We start from the raw sequence: 22,838 nt of genomic DNA, 5'->3' as shown, positions 1-22,838 counted from the left end.
ATCTACAACAACAACAGCAACAAAAACACAGCCTCTCGACACAATTGAAGAGGCGGCGGCGACCAATCGAATGTGGAACGCAACGTGGATTATGACACGGCAAGAATCATCGTAGAAACCGACGCCGCCGCAGCAGCAGCAGCAGCAGCAGCAGCTCCAACCAGCTATTTTTAGAGCCCATCTCACAGCCTGCTGGAGCCTCAACCCGCCTGGATCTGCCTCTCGTATCACAACAAGCACTGAGGAGCTGGGAGGGGGGCTGAGAGGACGGTGGACAGGGACGTGTCAAACGTGTCCGGAGGAGCTGCATGCCAGCAGTCCTCCTCTGTGCTGATGTCATGGAGTGCTGCTTCACCGCGACATGGACGGTGGTTCTGGTTTAGGAACCCACCCATCTGAAAATCTGGGCCGATATCGATATATTGTCTGTATCTCCCAACCGACCAGACCGCTGACATTGCTTCCTTACTCTAGTCAAAAACCCACCAATCACATGGTCACATGACCAAATAAATACCACATGACCACGCCCCCTTTCAACAGAAAAATTTACATTTTTACTGAAAAATCTGTATTTTCACCAACATAAAAATATGTTGTTAATACCGGCCCAGTTTTAATTAGCAGACTGACACAGATACAAATTCCTAACATCGGCTGATGCCGGTGCTGATACCGGTGCCGATACCGGTGCTGATGCCGGTGCCGATACCGGTGCCGATGCCGGTGCTGATGCCGGTGCTGATACCGATAACATCGTGTATTCCTAGTTTGGTTGCTCTGAAGTGTCAGTGGCAGATTTACGCCACATAATTCACAAAAACAGTGAAACTGAAAAGTAGTTAGCTAATATCTTCACATTGATTCACCACTTCAGTATGTTGGTCAACATCAATACCAGCCGCATCCATAAAAGACAGAGAAAGTCAATTTACTGAGGAAATCTACGACTGACCAGCAGAGTTTGAAAGCTTGGCAGCTGAAACGTGACAGAAAATCAAGCGATGATGATGTTGCAGCATCACTTGCGTTTCCTTCTTGTGCTCCAATTGTTCCAAGATTGATTTTACCGGAAGACGATGAGATGCACTAAAGACGAACTGGGTTAATACAAGCATTTGTTTGTGATTTTGGGTCAGAACTTTACTCAGGTTTGAATGTAGATTAAGGGACATAAATTACAGCTAACAATTATTTTAGTAATCAGTCACTCTGTCAATTATTTTGACAATTAATCAATTAATAAAATTAAAACATTCTGCATACTTTTCATTCTCTCACTCAAGTCTTTGTATACAATATTAGAAATAAATTTAAAACTCAAATAAATAATTTTTATGGTAATAAAATGAACATAATAGCAGCATTCCTGTAGTGACTGTTTTATCATTTGTAGTGTCTGCAGGTAAAAGAAAACATGAAATCATTTGGACTTAACATCACTGCAGCCAGATCTGATCTGCTGAGGATTCACAAAACTGTCTACTAATTTTCTGTCCAATTAGTAACTGGATAGAAAAATGTTCTTTGAAGCAGGTGAAGCTAAAACTGAAAGTTGATGAGTTCTGTGTAGAACAGATTTAAAGACAAATGAGATTTTTTGTTTTCAATGCAAAATGTTTATATTTTTGTTCAGCTTTATCTTCATTACTGCTTTGATTGGGTCGATCTTTCAGTAAATGGCCTTTTTCGTTAACGATGAACCGATTATGATTATTTCAATAATCGATTCATTACGGCTTCCAGCCATAAAATCGCCCCAGATTAGCTTTTTAAAGCCAATCGTTAACCTTGAACGTTCTAACTCTTCCAGATGAAAGTGTGTAGAAGTGCAGCGCTGACCGGCGCTGTAAAGTTATTTATGGACACAAACTGAAGCTTCGGACGTTTTTATTTAATGCATTCTGTCCTAAAACAGACAAACATGCAGATGCATGGAGGGAAACGTGCAGGTCAGGTGTAAATGCTGCTGCTGATGTCAGAGAGTCCAGAGGAGTTTAACGTCACGCAGCTCTGGAGGGTCAGAAAACATCCAGCTGATGTTCAGCGCCGCATTCATGGTTTCTATTCTAATGCACAAACAGCCCGACATGCACAGAATCAGGGTCATAATCTGGATTTCAACAAACACAGCAGCTGTGCCGTCAAGTTATTTGTTGGTATAAACAGAATTTGGCATTTAACTAAATCTGTCACAAACAAACAGCCATGAATGAGTGAATCTCCTACCTTTGGCCCCGCGCAGGACGAAGCCGAAGCCCTCATTCTCCTTCTTCTGGAGCACCACCGTCTTCTCATCCACCACGCAGTCACTGTGGAGCAGATGCCGAGCAGAGCGCCCGTTAGCACAGCCCATCATCCGCAGCATAGCCACGGACGCCCTGCCCGAGTGGAGGTTCATGCTGCTGGAGGAGAGCTAGTCCGGCCGGGGCAGGGCAGGGCAGGGCAGGGCAGGGCAGGGCGCCCCCACCCCACACCACCACCACCACCTCCTCCTCCTCCTCTGGCTCTAGCAGCCCGAGCGGCCGCGGCCCCGGCAGCCCTGCGACAGCATCTCCGGGAAAAAAGACGAGCCACAAGATAAAAGAAAATAAAGACAATAAAAATAAAGTGAAGAAGAAACGACGGTGATGGCTGCAGCCGCTGCGTCTGGAGCGGAATCTGCCGCGCGGTTACCGCTGCCGCTCCTGCCGCTGCTGCGGAGGAGCCGAGCGGCGGTGCGGCAGTGCGGCGCCTTCGAGGAGACGCGACATGAGTCTGGAGGTTGAAGGCGGCTCAGCGGCTCATGGTGAGGCGGGGAGGAAGGCTGCGGCTCGACGGGAAGGCGGGCAGGGAGGGAGGGAGGGAGGGAAGGCGGCGGAGGAGAAGCGGCGTGGAGCGGCGTCGGTTGGAGACTCGATCCGCAATGAGAAACCACAGCAACAGACTCGGCGGAGAGATAAGCGGAGTGGGAGTGGGTGGGTGACAGCACAGTCATTTACCGACTTCTTAAAAAGTGTCTCTGTCTGCCTGTCTGAGCAGATGACTGAGAATAAAGCTGCGGATCAGTTTGTTTACATTACAGCCTTTAACTAGGACACAAACATCTGAAAACCCTACAGAAAGCAATAAAGAGGGTTGGAAATAGTTGAAAACACTTTTTAACACAATTTCAAATCCTCACCAGTTAAAACCATTTCTATCCCATCTGGAGTTCCCCAGGGATCTGACCAAGGGTCCATTTATGATCCACTTCCTTCCCATCAGAAGTTAATAAGAAAATTACTAACAAAATTAGAAAATCATTAAAAAAGTTCAGTTATTTTAGCAAATCAATTGTAAAACTGAGACATTATTCTGGAATTCTAACACTGACTTGTGATTATTGACTTACAGCTAAATGAAACAGGAAGTTATGAGAATGAACAAAAATGGACTTTTAATGCAGAAATGTCAGATTATTCCAAACCGATCACAGCTTCTGCCTTGACATTAATTCACAAACGTTTTCTGTAAGGACGGTAAGCCATAAACAAGCTGGTTGTTCACAAAGTACTTAATACAGGCACATTAACAGAAAGTTGAGTGGAAGGAGGAAATTGCTGCGAAAGTTGCAGCCTTGAGAAGAACGTGAAGCAATTCCTATTCACCTTAAGCAACGTTGGCCTCCATGACACGCTGCATTACTGCAGTAAGTCATGCAGGAGTGAATACAAACATGGACATATTTCTGCTTTTTGATCTGATATTTTAATCTGATATTTTAATCTGATATTTTGATCTGATATTTTAATCTGATATTTTGATCTGATATTTTAATCTGATATTTTGATCTGATATTTTGATCTGATATTTTGATCTGATATTTTGATCTGATTTACTTCGGAAGCACATTTGAATTTTGTTGCTCTGAATGTAATTGTTCTTTATACTTTTAGTTTGACTTTTTCCAAATAAATTACTGAGGTAAAAACATTTTTTAATGACATTTTCATTTATTGAGATTCAGCTGTAAAATGCTGATAATTAGCTTCACTTCCAATAGAGTATAATCTGTAATTCAGGAGTTCTTGGGATGTTTGCTTCCTCAAAAGCTTCAGTTTAAATCTTTGCTTGCTAACAAATCCTTTAAGTCCTTTTATCATCAGCGACAGAGCAGATAAAACCGTAATCATCGGTTTGTGTGGCACACTAGAAGCCGTAAACATGGCTGTGTGTTCATGCGATGTGTGTGAGCAGCAGCTGTGGCGCTGGAGCCTCCGCTGCTGCAGCTGCAGCTGTGTTTATGAGGAATCCTCCATGAGGTGATGAAGCAGCAGCTTCTCCAGAGCAGCTCAGGGAGCCCGTTAGGTCTGACTCAGCTTTACGCTGCCGCACCTCACATCCTTTCTCTGAATTCTCTCCGTTCACTTCCTGCTAACCTCCCTCCTGCTAACATGCCGTTTCTGGAACACACATGCAGTAAAAAATGGTGCATTTGGGCTCTGGAGACGTCCGAACCAAAGGTTAAGTTTGCTTTTATGACTTGGGGCGCCTGCTGCAAGGTTGCCTCATTCATCTTGTATCTGGATTACAGTAAACAGACACGTGGGATAAGAGGGAGAAAAGACAGAGACGGAGGAACGAAGGAGGAGAAAGAGCGGTGACCGCCGTCCTAGCAACTGTTCCCTTAGCAACGCAATCTGTGTAGAGAGGAAGGAGGCCAGCTGATGCACCGAAGGTTACCTCACAGCATTCCCTCACACACACACACACACACACTCACACCCTCTGTGCTAATCTGAAATCTGGCCTCTGTATCAGGCCAGCAGCCTGAAAGCTGATCCAACGTGTCATGTTGTTCAGCAACAAGCAGGGAGGGCCAGCAGGCTGCAAATAGAGCTGAGCGTGCAGCATGCATGGGAGGAAATGTGAAGCATCTCATTGTGAGCTCCACCGTGGGAGTCTGCAGGGTATTTATAGCGGCTCTCTGAGCCGCATGGTCAGATTTTCATCCCTCCACATCAGGAATCTGGAGATCCGGAGGTGAGTTATTCGACTCCCTCCTTACATGAGAAGAAAGCCTGAAAATCAGCCTTTCATTGTGACCCGTTAATGGCGTTCCGCAGAGTACTCTCAGTGGCGGTTTCCTTCCCGCCGGCTGCATCCATTTGTGCCTGGTGACTGAGCAACGCCGCCGCCATCATCAGCGTTTTATCCTGGACCGCTCAGGGAGCTAATGCAGCGCGGATGGAGGTTCACATCTGGAGTCCAGCCAGCAGCGCAGCAACATTCTGCAAACTAGGAGAGTTCCTGCATCAATAAGCATCAAACGCTGTGAGAGAGTTCATGGGAAAACTCGTTTCTCCTGCTGAAAATGAAATTAGACCCGTTTTCCTACTTCCAACAAAGTTTTAGACAACCTGCTCTTTCCTTTGGAAATATCCTGGCTTTTAAGTTTTTATTCCTGCTGCAAAAAGCTTGAACTGCTGATGATGGCTTTTGCTGAACTGCTATATTTATAAACTTGTTCAAAGATTTTAAATTATCTTCAGGTCAGGAGGCTGGACAGAAACCTGGCAAACAAACGGCTGAATGTAAACTAAGAGATCATCATGTTTTACATAGAATGAGACAATTAAAAATAAATTAATAAGACTGGCTTTACACAGCCACGTGTGTACGGTATTATTTTATAAAACAATGTTACGGGGATATTGGTTTATATAAAGACTCGGCTACATGTGGACAAGGCCAAAATAAATGAAACATTTTTAAACATTTGATTAAGTTTGATATCTTCGTTTGATTTCCTGGTTTCCTCTACCAAATAACACATGATGGCAGCTTCTCCCGCCTCCTAAACATCACAGTAAGCACGTAAACATGGACACGTCCTGATGAAGACGTCTCCACTCCCTCTCTGTCCCAGCTGCCTTCTAACCTGCAGAGATTCAGCACAAAGCGCACAGTTCTCGTCTTCAAGTGCATTAGTCAGGATTACGGGGCTGCTGTCAGTGATCGATCGGGTCTACCTGCAGGTCTGGTTTCATCTGTGTGAGACCTGCTGCCTGCCCACACACACACACGCACGCACGCACGCGCGCGCACGCACGCACGCACGCACACACACACACACACACACACACACACACACACTCTGAAGAAGATAAATTCCTCCTTCCTTCCCCACTGGCAGCTAAAAAACACACACATACATCTTTAAAGAGGAAAGAAAGGCTTGACAGGAGGACCACAGCGTTCCATAAAAAGAAGGAAAAAACCTGAGTAACGTCTCAGAAAGAAAATAACAACCATTAGGGATGTTTGCTCCTTCAAGGAAAAAACCCCTGAAACCTTTGGACCCGGAACGTCGCAGAACCTGGAGTCTGCGTCATGATCCGCATTTGGCCGACAGCTTCAGCCCTGCTGTGTGATGCATGGCAGACACGCTTCACCTTGACCCACATGGAGGAGTCGGAGCTCCGGCCTCGGAGTCCTGCCAGAGCACATCCAGCAGAGTAACGAGGAAACGCCCTGTTACCGCATCATCTAAATCATTTCTCTGGGTCTAACGGTCCTTTAAAGGTCTTTAGGGTCCAGCTTTAAAAATAAATCAAAATGATGGAATCACTCCATATAGGTTAGAAAAACATCTGCACTGACACTTATTTTTTTGTTAGAAAAATCTGCTTGCAGTGATTAAAACTGGAATTTAATTTTCTTTTTCCTGAGAAGTTTTTGGGAGTTTCCATTGAATTGGTCTTGGTCCAGAAACGGTTCTGGACTCTGCTTTCAGCTCATCTCTAGAAGAAAACAAGTTTTCATCCCTGTAATTCCTTTATTTTAGTCCCAATCAGTTTCTGAGTTTGTTAACTTGTAACTTTTTCCAGTGGTTCAGTTTCATTTCTCCAGCACAGCAGTCATGCTAACCATTTGTTTAGCTAACGCTAAAGCACTGCACCAACATGTTATTTAGTGATGGCTAATGCTAAAGCGCTAAGTGACCAGTGACCAAAGCCCTGCTGTGGTCAGTTAGTAAAATCAGCAACTATGAAACTGAAACCATGAGTGAAAGGTCATGAAGCGTCACTTCCTGAAGCTTGAACTGTACATGTCAGAGTGTAATGACAAACTTGAGCCACTTGAGGGCGATATACTGTGTTGCAACACATGTTGAAATCAGCGCTTCAGCAAGTTAAAATTAGCTAACTCGCTAAAGTTAGCTAACCCAATTCAGGGTTAGCGGAACTAGTTAGCGATTTAACGTTAGCCGTATCCTAAAAGCGGTTTTTGAAGAGACCCACTCTGAAACCGGTCCTGGTTCTAATGGAGGACTTTTCCTGTTTAAACAACACGGCACCAAATCATCCCACTGTCGCCATGTGCTTTCTCAGGAGAGATTGCTGCAATTACGATCAATTCACTTTGACTGTATTTGTAATAATATAGACTTCATTAGATCTGAATCTGACTGTATCGTTGGACCCATTTGTCTGAATAAAGTTAGAAAATCATGTCTGTTCCTCGGTAGCGTTCGCAGAAACAGAGTTTATAGATTAGATGTTTTAAAGAAAGAGATCTGAGTTCTCTAGGACCGGATCAGAACCTTCCACTCAGCCCATTAACATTCTGCAGAGGTTCACCAAACTGACTGATTCTTTTAAACAGAATTAGTTCAAAGCGGAGCCGGGATTAGACTTGATTTCTGCTGCGACCCGGAGGAGAACACATCTATCTTCGTTCCCGCTGAAGCTGGTATTAAAGCGGACCTGACAGCAGAGGAGAGCGGACCTCAGCACCACTGCGCGTCAGGATCCAACCGTTCACTCAGAACTCGGTCAAACATTTCAACCAATTTTCCTTTTTCTGAGGAGACAAAACGTGAAGACAGACGGAGATGAATCGGTGGCACAAACGTTCAGCTCACCTGGAGGCATCGAAGCTGTCGTACGAGCCCACGGTGTAATGTCTGAAGAGTTTCCGTCTGTCGGCCCGGTCCGCTCGGGAATCTGAGAAAGAGCAAAGCAGAACCACATCAGAACCACTGTCCACTCCCTGTCTGCTTACAGGAAACATCTGGAAACGCCTGCAGTAAGCAGGAAGTAGCAACATGCTAGCAGGTTTAACGCTGAGCAAACAGTTGGTCTAGAACTTTAAACAGAACCGAAACCAGAACTGGACCGGGTCAGGAGACACGACTGAGTCTCCGGTCTGTTCCTCAGGGACAAACGGACGGACGCTTTCGGATCAGGTTCATAGAATAAGGAAGAAGAACCATCCAACGCATCCAACCAACCAAACAACCATCCATCCAACAAATGATCCATCCATCCGTCCGTCCATCCGTCAGTGAAATAATTTTGCCACAAAAACATGTTGGGTCCAGAAATATCTCACTTCAAACACAAAGCAGTAAATTAAAATCTAAATCTTGTTTCATAAACTCTTTCTGGACAAAGATGGAATAAAAATTCAGACGTTCTCTGCAGCGACATGCTGGTGGTTTTAGGTTCCCGTGGTGCTGGCGGAGAATCAGGTCGGTGGTGAAACATGGTGCCAGTGCATCCAGACGTGTTCGCTCCGTGTGTGTCGAGTGTGTGGTATGGCGGCCAGCTTGACCTCTTGACCCCATCACACGGATCCTGACCCGTGGGTGAAAACCCAGAGCAGAGAGGTTTTCATCCCGGCTGAAGGTCGTCTCAGGGTCGGAGCTGAACTGGTTGGTGCATCAGACCCAGAGGAAGAGGAAACAGCAGACTGACATGGAGGCAGCTGATCCTCAGTGGCGCCCCCTAAAGGCAGCAGGTGGAACATGAAGATGATGTTTTTCTCTTTATCTGGTTGTCTGTTAAAACAAACTTTTAACACTTTGACATCATGATGTTTGTGTAAACAATGTCGTCGGTCGGATTCTCGTTCGTTTGTCAGATTAATCTTCATCTCCTTCCCTCATCTTCCTCCCTCTTCACATGTTCCGTCACACCAGCTGTCACTGGTTCACCGAGACGGCCGCTGAGGTCATCGCTGCAGGAAGGCCTTCCTCCTCTCCCTGGTTCCGTTTCAGGTCCGATCGGGTCGGATCAGACAGGATTACCAGCTTTTCTTTTTCTCTGTTTTACTGAGAGGAAGTGATGAGGAGTGAGGAGGGGATCTGACGTCTCCGGCATCGCGGCGGTCCATAGCAACGGTCAGCTGGTTTCTATGGTCACAGATCAACAGGGACACAGCAGCCATGTGTCTCACCAGGACACAGAGTACTCGCATTTGTGTGAAAACATGTGCATCTGCTCCGTCTGTGGTTGTATCACCGTCCTGTCAGCTGTGTGTGTGTGTGTGTGTGGGTGTGTGTGTGTGTGTGTGTGTGTGACTGATTCTGCTCTGGGTTCCTTCCAGGCCCATTTTAACCCCAGTTTTCCTGCCTATTTCAGTCTCATTGTGGCTTTGAGCTCGAGGGAAAGACGTGAGAATGAGACGGGGGAATTAGAGCAGCAGGAGTGTGTGTGTGTGTGTGCAGCGGGACACACACACACACAGCTGCAGCTGGATGTTCACCAGCTTGCTGCACATCTGTAACAGAATTAAATTAGCAGGTTTTATTTTTTTAATTCCATGGAAGTCGTGATGAAATTTAGGTTTCAAAAGCAATCATGCTAGCGGCGGGTGCCGGTCGGCATCTTTGTGGTTTAGATTGTTTCATATGCAGATGTTTCAGAGTCGGTTGCAGCTGCAGCAGCTGCAGGAACCAGACGATCCGCTTCCTTCAGGATGAGGTGGGAACATGAAGCCAAAATGGACGCCAAGCTCAGCGTAACTTAGATCAGAAACGCTGAAAAAACTCTGGCTTGGCCTTAAGCTGGTTTTTGCAGGTGAATGGAAAACAAAACGAGGCTGAAAAGGTTTCGGTTCCCAAACATCTTCATGTCAGAGTGGAGACTCAGAGAGTCACTACAGACAAAAACATGAGAACTCCAGAACACAAACTAACATTCTGCAAGATTGGACTTTGGACCGACTCACCAAAAAATGTTTCATCTGAGTTCTGGATCTGACTGGAGTCCATAAACGTCAAATAAATAGTGTTTACTGCAGAGAGAGGCTGTCTAAGGAAAATGATAAACTATCCAAAAGTTCAACACGAAAATAAACAAGTGAGAAAAAAGTTTAAAGGTTTCAGAAACGCCTCAAAAGCTCAGATCTGGAGATGAAACGATTAATCAGATGAATCAATTATGGAAATAATCATCAACTAACTTAGTCATTCATTAATTGTTAACTGAAGTACACAAACTCAAAAAAGGAAATATGGTGAAAGAACAACACAGTCAGAGCCAAAACTGTACAAAAATATATACATTTTGCATTTGAGTAAAAAAAACCCAAAAACATATCTTTAAATCTGTTCTACCCAGAACTCCTCCTTTAGCTTCAAAAGGCTCAAATTCTGTGAAAAAATCTTCTATTAAGCACCTTTTGCTGTCAAATGATTAATCTGTTCATGTAAAATGAACCATCAGATCAGTCCCACACTGAGCTTTTATCATGTTGATGTTGGAAGCATTTCTAGCTGCAGCCTTTGCTACCAGTGATCAATGATCACCGAAGGAATGCTGTCGTTGCTTTTAGCTAGTAAAATGTTCTTTTAAAAGGTTTCGTTTGTGCAAAACTTCCTCAGAAACCTCACATGATGCAGATTAAACCAGGGATGATGGATGTTGGCGGGAGACGATATTCCTGCCAAAACGATGAAACATTGACTGGAAGAACACAAACTTTTCCCAGAGTCGGGTTTGAACTGGGATCTTTTTTCGTTTCTGCTGCTAAGCCAGTGGATTTGTTCCTGCTTTGGGTTTTAGAAAAGATCATCTCAGATTTCCAGCTGCTACAAACAATTCAACAGAGTTCAGGTCAGTCCAAACTGGAGGAATATTCTCTCTTCTTCCAGCAGCCGTAGATTTTCCTTTGGAAGAAAATAAAAGCAAGACGACTGGAGTCCAGTCTGCAGGTCAGTCCTCTCCTCCAGAGAGGAACCGTTTCCTCCGGATGTCAGATTGCCTCCAGTGGCTGCTGCTCTACAATAATCTAATAGATTAAACTGATGAATGTAAATCTGCTGCTTTCTGATCCAGGTTGAATGCTAACCTGATGTTAAACTGAGTTCTTCTGCTTCTGCGTGTTTCCAGACCTCTGAATCGAGCCGAAGTCCAACCGGAGCGTGTGTAAGCGTTCTTTAATCCGCCTGCATCACTTCTATTCAATTAGACGGATTAGAGGCTAAACGCCTTTAACTTAAATCAGCGTGTGTGAATTTCTGTGAGAGAGGGAAAGACGGAGGCTGATGGAAAAGTACAAATAAAAACTCCAGAAACATTAAAAATGTCAAACTGGAAACATCATGGATTTAGACGGAGCTGCCGTTTCCATCAGAGCAGCTCTCACTAACACGCTAACTCTTCACTACAGACGGAGCACAAAGGGACTTCATTTCTCCAGTCCTGATGAATAAATGATGATGTAGGCATTGAATAATTACACGACTCACTGGCAGCTTTAAATGTTTAAATATTTCTTCTGCAATCGGCTTGTTTCCCTGGATTATCTGGAGCTAGCGTAGCGAGTGAAGCCGCCATTAAACGGTCAGATTGGCATGCTTCTCCCTCCGCTCTGTGACTCTGCGGGTCCAGAGTCAGATCGGGTCGGGCCGCTGCAGGGAGATCCTGCTGCCTGTGCAGATTTATAGCAACACTCAAATCCCAGAGGAAAAATGTTCCAAATGGGAAAGAGCTGGAAAAACGAAGACAGACGAGGTTTGTTCTCAGGATCTGATCTGCAGAAAGTCAGAACCATCCGACTGCCTCAGGTCTTCTCCACAGTGTGCCGCCATGTTTGCTCTGATGTCCTGAGAACCAAACCGCTTGAAAACGATAAACCGTCGGACGGTCAGGATCTTTGTTCTGCTGAAAAACCCAACGATGAGGAATGTCCTGGTTTTACTCTGCACACCAACAAACCTACCAGGACCTTTAGAGGGGAATCTGTCCCACAGCATCACACATCCTCCACTGTGCCTGACAGTGGTCATCGTTTGTTTGTTGCAGCAAATCGTCGCCTCAAACAACCAAACCTTGTTCATACTGTATGTATTTGTGTGTATAATAAGATTTTATTTTTCTATTATTATATGGTTTGACATAAAGCAACAAAGGAAGAAATCCTGTTCTATCAGTTTATGTTTGTGATGGTAGGACACAAGGTTTTTTCTGTTGTATAATGGTTGTTATGAAGCATGTTCTCTTGTGTTTCCCATGTTGAAGAGAAATGGATCAATGGAAGCAGGAAAATAAAAGCTGTTTATTGTCAGATTATGATGCTGCAGTAAAAGATGAATTTATAGAAAATCACAATCATCCATCTATATTATTATCGATCAACTGCTTTACGACTGCATGTGGCAGCACAACTCACACACACACACACCCGCCTGCACACACACACACACAGTTGACCCGTGGGTTCGACTGAAGCCACCTCTGAAAGGCTCTCTGCAGGACGCCATACTGTGGTCCCATTTCTGACAGGCTTTTCTTTGCAGGCAGACCTGGGGGCAGCTTGGACGCGGCGCCGCATGAGGGAGGCTTTCCCGCGCCAACGGCCTTGGGTTAAACTTTAAAGTGAGCCACACAGACGAAGGCAAACAGCCAGAGAACAAGAGACGCCCCGGAACATGGCTGGCGCTCCTCCGGGGGAAGAGTTAGACCAGAGAGCTGAAGGATGTCCGCCTTGTGCTAATCTCAATAATTAAACAAAGCAGGAAAACAGATAAAAAACAGACAGAGAGACCGAAGACATCTCAAACATCTCCTGCAGATTTTCAGTCAGGATTTACAGCACAAAGCGGACGTTTACGGGGGACGGAGCGTGCCGTGAAATGTTCATTAGCTGCCACCCATAGGAAATAAGAGCACAGCTGAGTTAGCAGGGCAATGTAGCGCTAAGCTCAGCACACAGCAGCCTGAGGGACACGGGAGAGACGGGAAGACAGAGAGGAGGACACACATGCAGCTGAAACACGGGCCACGTGCCGTCACACACCAAAACGTTTTTATGGGATCTAATTAAGTCGTTAAGATGTTTGATTAGCAAGTTAATGTTCACAAATGAGTTCTGAGTGCTTAACTCCAGCTCGGGCGTAAATCTCTCTGAGACAGAAGTTGGTGCAAAATATTTTAAGGGAACGTTCCAGAAAAACAGCAAAGTGCAAAGCAGTCAGGAAACGACCTGATGTGGACCAGGGAGAATGTTCTGCTGGGAAACTCTGGGTCACTCTTTCATTTCCTGAAGGTTGTGGCCTCAGCTAGCAGCTAGCAGCATGAAGCTCCCTGTCACACACCAATCACGCTCCGAGTAGAAAAACAAACAGCTTGAGGTTTTTTATTTGGCCTCTAAATCCTCCACATCTCTATGAAATCGAGTTTTCGGGAACGGGTCCAACTCTTTGCACCCCCACCTCACACTTCCAGGGTTAGCATCTGCTGCTAACATCTTGGTGCCTTCCGGCGTCTGGTGGAGTCCATGCATCAGCGGGTCAGGAGTTACCGCTGTCATTCCCACTCATGAAAACATTCAGTTCATTTATGAACAGAAATTCACAGAGAAAAATCTGAATGATGGTTCTGAACTGGAACCAACCCGCCCAGCTGATGCTACTCACAGGTCCTTTCCTCGGTGGCCTTGGCCGGGACTTCCTCCACGCAGTCGGCTGGAAACCAGCCCACCTGACCGCGGGCGCTGCCCTCCCAGAAGCCCCCCTCTCCGATGCTCAGAACTGGGGGGAGAAAAAAAATTAAAAATTAAAAACTTCATTCAAACAGTAAAGTTCAAAATATGAAGTTCCAGCAAACAGATCAAAGTTAAGTCGAGTTCATTTCTCTTTTTTTCACAATATTATTACGTATTATCAAATGCCATCATCAAAATCATCAGATATGATTTGAATGTTCCAGTTAAGTTTAATGAAAAGCAACTTTAACCAGGTGGGATTGGACCTGCGTTTAAAGGAACTCACAGTTTCAGCTGTTTTTATGGAAGTTTGTTCCAGATTCATGGTAAATAGAAGCTGAAAGCTTCTTCTCCATGTTTGGTTCTGGATCTGGGGATAGAAACCAGAACCAGAACCAGAAGACCTGAGAGTTCTGGACGGTTGATACAACAGCAGCATGTCAATCCAGAGGTAATCAGATACATCAGCTGCAGTGGTCACCACTGCTAACGTTAGCTGTGCTAACACCAACATGGTATTTAGCAGAAGCTAATGCTAAAGTACTGAATTCAGCCATATTGAGACCCATCATGTATCAATAATACAACATACTATAACATCACCGTCAGCATGGCTGATTTTACTGTTTCACTGCTAACAACAACATTAGCATTATTGCTAACTAGCCTGACAGGATACATTAGCATGGATTAACTAGCCTTCACTTAGCTAACATGATCTGTGTGGACCAGCATTACTCAACAGCTGCTCTGCAGCACGTCACTGTACAATGGTGTGTTTAAAGACGGCTCGGAAAAAACCATTACCACATGCTAACAACGGTTTAACAGTTGTAAAGGCTGAGAAAAGCGCGGTGGACATGTTACACCCATGTATGTCTCTGTGTCAGTTTTATGACGGATAATCATTTCATTATGGAAAAACCAATAGGTCAAATAAATCATTAAATAACCAAAATTAAATTCATTTTCTAATTTTATTTAACTTCATGTCACAGTAGACATATTTAATGAATAATGAACACCCTCTGTTTTCCTGACATCACGACGCTGAGTCTTTAAAGGTTAAAGGTTAATCTGGCAGAAAGAGTTAAAATAAAGCTGAAAGACGTCCATCTTTTTTAATCTTAATGCATGGATGGAAATCTTCATCCTTTGGCTTAGCAGAGCCAGGTCTTAGTGGAGCCTCTTCCAGATAACATTCATCTCTCATCCTGTGAATCTCTGCATGCTGTCTCCACTCGTCTCTGTAAAGTCCTCAGACTTTCCTCTAACTGGCATTGAATAACAAACGCACACTCCTATCTTTTGTCCCTTCACAAATTTTTGTTCCTTATTTGTCCAGTTTTTAAGGATTAGCTCCGTCTTCTGTACCAGTCAGCTTCTCTCTGCAACCTTCACAGGAATAAAGTTGCATCTTTATCCTGCATCCAAAATTATCAAATGTGTCTCAAGTTTAGCTGTGAGAACTAAATTTAAAACTAATTTATTCTTCCAGACGTATCTTTATTTCTAAACTCATATTGTTCTTTTCCAACAGCGTCTTTTTATGATCTCAATAAATCTGAAACATTGTTTTCCTGCTTATCCTCTCTGGAGTTTCTTCAGCCATGCTGGAGATCGTAAGGTCTGATTCTTACAATTTACTTTGCTTTTCTACACACAGTAATAATTCACATTTACTTAGAACAAAGACATCTAGAAATCTCTGATCCAGAAAACACAATTCAAAGCAAAAGGAAAAAAAAATCTTAAAATCTGTGTTTGTCTGGATGCAAATTTGGAATATTAGCTTAGATTTTCATACATTTATTGTATGAAAATCTATCGTCAGCGTCAGGGTAAAGTCTATCTCCCACAAGCTGACTGACCTTTGACCCTGTCGCCTTTGTAGAGGTTGATCTCTCCCTCAGCCTGGACGGAGTAAGAGCGAACCACCACAAAGTGTCTGCCTGGAACGGCGCTGTACAGCTTCCTCCTGGGGCCGAGCGCCTCGCCGTGACCGCTGGGGCTGAGAGAGGAGGCACAAACAGGTCAGGACAGGGGTCAAAAGGTCAAGACTAGAGGACACGGGCCAAAACCGTCAACACCAGTTACTTCACTTTGAGACTTTCTTACTTGAACATAAAACTTTATGTTCCTCCAGATCCAAAACTGCAGAAATCGCTAAAAAATACACAAATTAAATTTGGCTTGTTGCCTTGTGTACAAAGTGCCCTGAAGTGTCATGGAAATCAGACTCCCGCTTTTCAGAAATTAATAGTTGCATTTAGACAACATTTTTTGTCTAAAAATTTTATTTGAAAATTTGGGAGCCTTATTAAATTTATCTAGATGCATCTCTTATCCCAAAAACTTAGCAAAATGTTTCTATCTTTTATTTTTTGAGAGGAGTTTGAGGTGACTGGGATTTAAAAGTAACTCTTTGTGTTATGTTGACTTGTTTATATATGTTTTGCAAGTTTGTTCATTTATATAAAATCATAAATAAAGTTAAATAAAGTAAAAAAAATAAAATAAAATCTTTACAGGAGAAACACTGAGAGTCAAAATGTGTGCAGACCCTGTGAAGATTAAAAACCAGAATCTCTGAGTCAGGTTCTAGTTTGTTTTTGTCTGTTTCTTTTGTCGCCTCACAGAATCAGAACCCGGTTCTGACCCACAGAGCCCATCAGAACCCACAGAGCTGCTGAAAATGTCTCACCTGACAGCAACAGATCCAAGGATTGATGTTTACTTTTAAAAACGCCTCCAACGTTTCTAAGACTCTCATTCATATACAGCAGGATACCATGGTGACATAGCGCCACTTAGTGGTTAGTATTCATAACAACACCGAAGCAAAACATGGCCTCAATGTGACCGATAATCAGCTGAAGCTGTCTGTCACTGGCCATATTCCAGTCAGAAATGAACAAATACTTTATTCTAAAAGCTGTTTCTGAGCTCAAAGCGTCTGAGTGATGCTGTGGGAAGAGGAGAGGAGAGGAGAGGAGAGGAGAGGAGAGGAGAGGAGAGGAGAGGAGAGGAGAGGAGAGGAGAGGAGAGGAGAGGAGAGGAGAGGAGAGGAGAGGAGAGGAGAGGAGAGGAGAGGAGAGGAGAGGAGAGGAGAGGAGAGGAGAAGTTGTTCTGAACAACAATCTGATTGGTCTGATTGAGAGAGGAGGCAGCAGGAAGGAAAACTAGGAGAATAAAAGAGGAAGATGGAGAGCAGGAGGGAGGGACTGTTTGCAGTAAGTGGGTCACCTTGTCCTGCAGACTCCACTCCTCCTCGAATGTTTGCAGGCCTTTGGAGATCTAACCCCATTCAGAACCTACTGAGACTGCTCGCATTTTCCCAGGGAAAGCCACGGACAAAGCCGCAGCCGCACTCCGAGCGGCTGGAAATAGCGCCTACCACCGAGAGGCCAACTCTGCACTGAAGCACAGGAAGTGACACGGAGCTGTGAGGAGTGTTTGGATTGAAGGCAGAAACAACACGCTGCTGCAGATCTCCGCTCTGCTAACGATTTCAGATTAAAGGTTCAACACACAAGGAGAAACGGGGCGAGCAAAGACAGAACGGACACAGCAATGAACGGTCCAGTTTACTGAACCAGTTTGGGTTCCACATGCAGTTCTGTTAGGAGCAGAATAAGACATAATATTAGCAGAATAAAGTGATTTTCATAAGAAAACAGCCTTGATGGAGTTATAAAGATCTGACATGACCAGTTCATCTAGTCGGTGTGATTCTTTCTTCTAATAGATTTAGTCGTTTCGTTTTAAAGTCTTGTTAGCCTCACAAGATGCTCAACATTACTCGTTTTAAGTTTTTGCATATAAGTTATTATAAAATTATGATTTTATACTCTTAATACTGCAACTTTGTCACATTATTACGACTTTATTCTTGTATTATTACAATTTCATTCTCATGTTATGATTTTTAATGTTGTTCTGTTCTGGTAATATGATTTTGTTTTACACACTAATACTCCGTCTTGCAGGTCAGTGATGGGAAGATAAATTATAAGTCTGCCAACAGCTGACATGTCTACAGCCGCCACCAGAGGGCGTAAGAGCAGCGGTGTCCCAGGCAGTAGCCGAAGCGTCCGACGCATCAGACAGGATCAGCGGTAAAATTAGAGGGTTGGAGGAGACAGAGAGTCAGAGAACCCGGTCAGTCAGGGAGGTGTACTGGTGTTCCAGTTTCCTCAGGGTGGATCCAGTACGGCCATGATGGGACACCAGCACTCATCACACCTCGCTGCTCCGGCTGACAGATGCTAACTGCCTGAGAACAGAGCTGCTAACAGAGCAGCTAACTGAACTGCTAACTGCTAACTGAACTGCTAACTGCTAACTGAACTGCTAACTGGTGACTGATATGTTCTGGGTTTCAGCATCACTAAAAACAGTTTTTATATTTTTAAACTCAGCTGACGTCACAATGTTTAACAATCTGAACTAAACCTTCAGAGATGGATTAAGAAAACCTTAAAACACGAGAAATGTTCATACCAGAAGCTGATTATTCCTCCTCCATGCAGCAGAACCACATCCTCGCTCTGATCAGCTCTGCCCTGAGATCCGGTCCATGAGAACCAGAACGAGGATAGAAACCCGAACTGCAGCAGGAACGAGCCGAGCTGATCACAGACTCCAGACCTCACCATAATCCTCCACACAACGCCTCCCAGGAACTTTAATCTCCTCAAGATCCACAAAACAATCTTCAATAATTCCCCATCGACCAATCAGCAGCTACTGAAGATAAAAATGCACCGAAAATAGTTTTCCTGAATGTTTCTGAAACAAAACTCAACATAATAAAGTTTTCTTTTCTGGATTTTCTGACATGTTTGTGTCTTGATTAAACTCAATATGACAAAATATTCAGTTTCAGATGAAGCTAAATTACACAGAATTAGTTTTTTCATCAAACGTTACACCAACCCCCACCTGCTGGTGTAGGGATTATGTAATCCTCATGTTTCTGCTGTAATCCCATAATATGACCCACACATGACCTGTAATAATCTGGCATTGGACAGAGTATTGTTATGTCAACAGTTATATTAAAGATGGTGAAAGGACCTGAGCTGCAGCTGCAGCCTGGTCTGCATCGCTGCTGCTGCGCTCAACAAAAACACAGCAAACATTCTGGACCTGCAGCTCCGTGTTCAGTTTGTTCAACCAAACAACAAAAAGAAAATCTGTCAAAAACCTGATGCTAACAGCCGAGCACGGTGGTGGAGGGCTGGTGATGTGGGCTTGTTTTATTCATCAGAAACCTGTGTGACTGAGTCTGAGTCTGTCCAACAACATGATCCAAACACAGCAGCAGATATAGAACGGCTTAAAAGAAAAGAATCAAGGCCTAGTCAAAGTAAGCACCTCGACGTGAGGAGTTTTTATAGAACAACTGAACTTTTGCAGCAGATTTCTGCTATAAATCTGATTTATCTGATGAGCTGTCACACTCGTCTAAAAGACAACAAAATGAATCTAAAGTGTTTCGATTTTAACCAGTTGAAACAATCAGTTAAAATATCTGATTATCGTGTTTGATCCTCTTTGCCTCTCAGCAGAAACATGTGGAAGATTTAAAATCTTCATAATTAGACAGAAATGTCAAACTCAGTATTTACTCTTCACAGGGGTGTGAATACTTTCAGGTAGCAGGAAATTATTTCTCCCTAGTTTAGATGAACTCCAGTTAATCCAGACTAACAAAGAGACCAAACTGAACTGAGCTGGAGGGTCTGAACGCAGTAAAAACACAAATCATTAGTAATGACGACTTTCAAAAAAAACGTTTAAAGTTTAAAGAAATGTGTCTGGAAATTTTCTGTTTCTCCTTTATTGGGAAGTTCTTCCGATGATGCTTTTCATCTTATGAATCTTCCATAAAAGTCAGATTTGTGGATTTGTGAAGTTTTCTGTCAACACCTGAGCTGGGAGTCTCTGCAGCTCCTCCAGAGTTTCCTCACGACTGCTTCTCTGTCTAACCAACAAACCTGTGAGGCCTTCAGGGAACATCTGGGCAAACCGAACACAGCTGGACTCTGATGGGTCCCTCTGCATCTCACTTTCATGTCTTCCTGTAAAGTTTAACCGCCTCCTGTTTCTGTCCTGATGTTGGTTTTTAATCTGAGAATATAATTTCCAGGCTCTGCGTCTTTGCTGATTGTATTTTCTGTATTCTGAGCGAACGTGTCGTCTTCATATTACTTTATGACCCAATCAAATCAAATCAGGCGAATTTCATAATCGCATTAAAGTCGCAGAGGAAATCTGCTCCGCGCTGTAATTGGGTTTGTGCTGCAATAAAACTGCAGAATTTCTTCAAACCGTGATTTCTTAATGAAGTTCTGCGCAGCAGAAGCAGCGAGGCGACGCGATGCGGCGCGGCGCGGCGCAGAGCGCGGCGCAGAGCGCGGCCGTCTCTGGTGAAATCACAGAATATTAACGGCGAGATCTTTATGAGTCACACCGAGCAGAAACAGCCAAACCTCCGGCCCGTCCTGACACGGAGGACACGTCTCGTTTCTCACCACGGCGAGCTGGGAGGCGGTTGCCATGGCGCCCAGAGGGGTTACTGACAGCTGTCAGCGCTGGGTGGATGGAGCGGGCGCGGAGAGAAAGCGGGTCTGCGGGCTCACATGAGGCCGTGTGACATGTTGAGTGGGAGCGCAGGGAACGCCACAGAGAGGCTGTCATGTGTGGGCGGCGGCCGGGCGAGGCGGGGGGCAAAACAAAGACTGGAAGAAAAAAAGAGGGAATTATGGGAGATTCTGACAAGATCTCAGCGTTACATCTAAACTGCTTTTATTCTGAGGTTGATCAGAATTTAATGGATTTTACAGAGTCAATAAATAAATAAATAAATCCAACCTCATTCAACACAAACTTCACAGCATTAAGTGAAAACACTTAATGCTGATTAATGGTTAGCATTAATCTAACTCTTTAACTAGCAGTGCCATAGTGTCCATGACCAACACCCTGGAGATAAACATCAGTTGGTCCAGTTTTATTTATGGTTTTGATACAATATGTTGAACAATGTCAACACCGTCTGATAAAGTTGCTAATGCGATTTATCATGCAAACCTAGTTTTTCTTCTTTTTGCAGCTTTCTGCTGTTGGGTGAAATAAGCAACAAAAAATGCTTCATATGAAACAATTCAGTTAAATGGTTGGTGTAAATAATGAGCCTACAAGTTTAGTACAGCAGAGCCTCGTGTTTTTAACAGTGTTTTGACTCAGGAGGACAGAAAATGTGAAGGATTTTCTTGTTTTTATTCCAATAATAAAGAAATGAGATGCTGTAATGTGGTGAACTCTGTCACTAATTGCCTGGTTTCTGTAAGTGGGCCAGCAGAAGCTGAGCAGAACCGCAGCTTCAAATGTCCCTGATATCTAACCCTGATAGGCGAGGAGTGATTAGGTTACAGACCTACATTGGTAATAATGTTCTGTTTTATAATTATCACCCAGTAGGCCGTCTTTTTCTGAGCTTTAAGGAGAATCCAGCAGTGACAGAAGCGGCTTCCAGTAGCATAAATTAATCATCCGGATCCATTTTCTCCGGTCGGTTTAAACGTCAGCTGACACACGTGTTAAACTGCGTCACATTTTTTCTGTCATCTCAACTCACTGCCAGTGAGAGAAGCATCGTTCCTGCTGATCCGTGTGTTTGTCCTTATCAGCAGCATGCACATTCCCAGAGAGCAGACCTTAAACACAACGTGTCGACTGAAACAGACGATCAGCAGCTGCTCAGATGCCAAATTAATCCACAGCTGGGGTAAAAACAGAGACATAAACGGCGGTGAACGTCGGTGGTAGCAGAGCTGCTATCTGCTGCCTGGTTCTGGAGGACATCAGGCGGCTCAGGACGGATTAATCTGTCAGTTACCGACAGCATGAGCACGGTCGCCACGGCAATCAGGAACGATGGGTTCATTAAAACTTCTGCAAACATGCTGATGAGGCCGAAACACACAACTCCAACTATCCGAACACCATCAGCGAACACAGGCAGGAACTTTATGGACTTAAAAACTCAGATGGGAATCAGGAAAATAGACTTCAGCTTAACTTAGTTTGTTATTAAATAGTATCTGAGGATTTTGGGTGAAATATAAAAGAATCTTCGGACTTTTCCTTGGTTCTGAATTTTGTTCTGGACCTGAGACAGAATCTGCATATCTTCATGTAAGGCTGGGCAATAATGATGTATTATTGTCCTCCATGATCTAAAAATAGCAAAGTTTTGCTCTGGTTATTGCTGTCAGCTGCATACAGACACATTAAAGCATCAAACTAAGGTTGTGTGTACAGCACTTCCTGTACAACTGCTGCAGAACCGATTAGGAGGACGTGAGACTCGGTCCGTTCAGCATTTTAACCAAACAGGACAAACAGCTGTGAAGGTTTATTTCCTTCATAGCTTAATGGGAGGACATGGAATGACGTTTGTTTCTTGGGATAATTCTGCAGTTTTCCAGATCTGACATGTAAAATAAAAAAGTGCTGCACAAATTTACAGTAGATGTTTTTGCAGAGATCAGAGATCTAATCTAATCCAGGATGAAGGATGTGGACATCTTCACTCAATCAGCCTGATTCACATCCACACATTTTCTTGGTTAAATTAATGCTTCAGTCTGATATGTTTTTATTTTTTCAGATGTATTTTCAATTATCTGCTGTAGCAAAAAAAAAAGTAATTCTCTGATTTCAGAGAGCAGAAAAAGTCAGAATTTATGACTAAAGCAAGGCGTCCATTTCACTCGGGACGTTCTGCAGCTTTTCACACCATTTTCAGTTGGTATAAAAAATGAAACGCATCCAAACATCATGTAGGTTTAAATCTTGCATTATGTGATTATAAAGAGTTTATCTGTTGATCTGTAGGAGGTGAGAAAGAAGTGTAATAAGAAAGAAAATATAACAAAAAACAACTGATGAAAACAACGAATGTCTGAAGTCAAAACCAAATGTTTTCCAACAAAACACTTTGGAAATTTATTCTTTTTATTGGTTTTCATTTTCATTTCGATTAACCTCTCTTCAAAGTGGGGAAGAAGAAATGATCTTTCCACCACATG

At 43.8% G+C, this 22,838-nt stretch overlaps 1 protein-coding gene across 8 annotated transcripts in view; it reads right to left on the bottom strand.

Moving 5' to 3' along the window:
- Positions 1-22,838, bottom strand: part of shank2 (SH3 and multiple ankyrin repeat domains 2) — a 165,044-nt gene that overhangs the window by 40,088 nt on the left and 102,118 nt on the right. For all 8 annotated transcript variants that reach the window (XM_023332072.1, XM_023332074.1, XM_023332075.1 and 5 more), the window contains 4 exons: positions 15,609-15,748; positions 13,670-13,783; positions 7,889-7,970; positions 2,230-2,312 (listed from right to left, as the gene is read on the bottom strand). In XM_023332072.1, the coding sequence (XP_023187840.1) occupies positions 2,230-2,312; positions 7,889-7,970; positions 13,670-13,783; positions 15,609-15,748 (419 nt within the window). The remainder of the gene's footprint in view (positions 1-2,229; positions 2,313-7,888; positions 7,971-13,669; positions 13,784-15,608; positions 15,749-22,838) is intronic.

This window comes from Xiphophorus maculatus, chromosome 4, assembly GCF_002775205.1.
Source record: "Xiphophorus maculatus strain JP 163 A chromosome 4, X_maculatus-5.0-male, whole genome shotgun sequence".
Lineage (NCBI taxonomy): Eukaryota > Metazoa > Chordata > Actinopteri > Cyprinodontiformes > Poeciliidae > Xiphophorus > Xiphophorus maculatus.
This window is presented reverse-complemented; position numbering and strand designations above follow the sequence as displayed.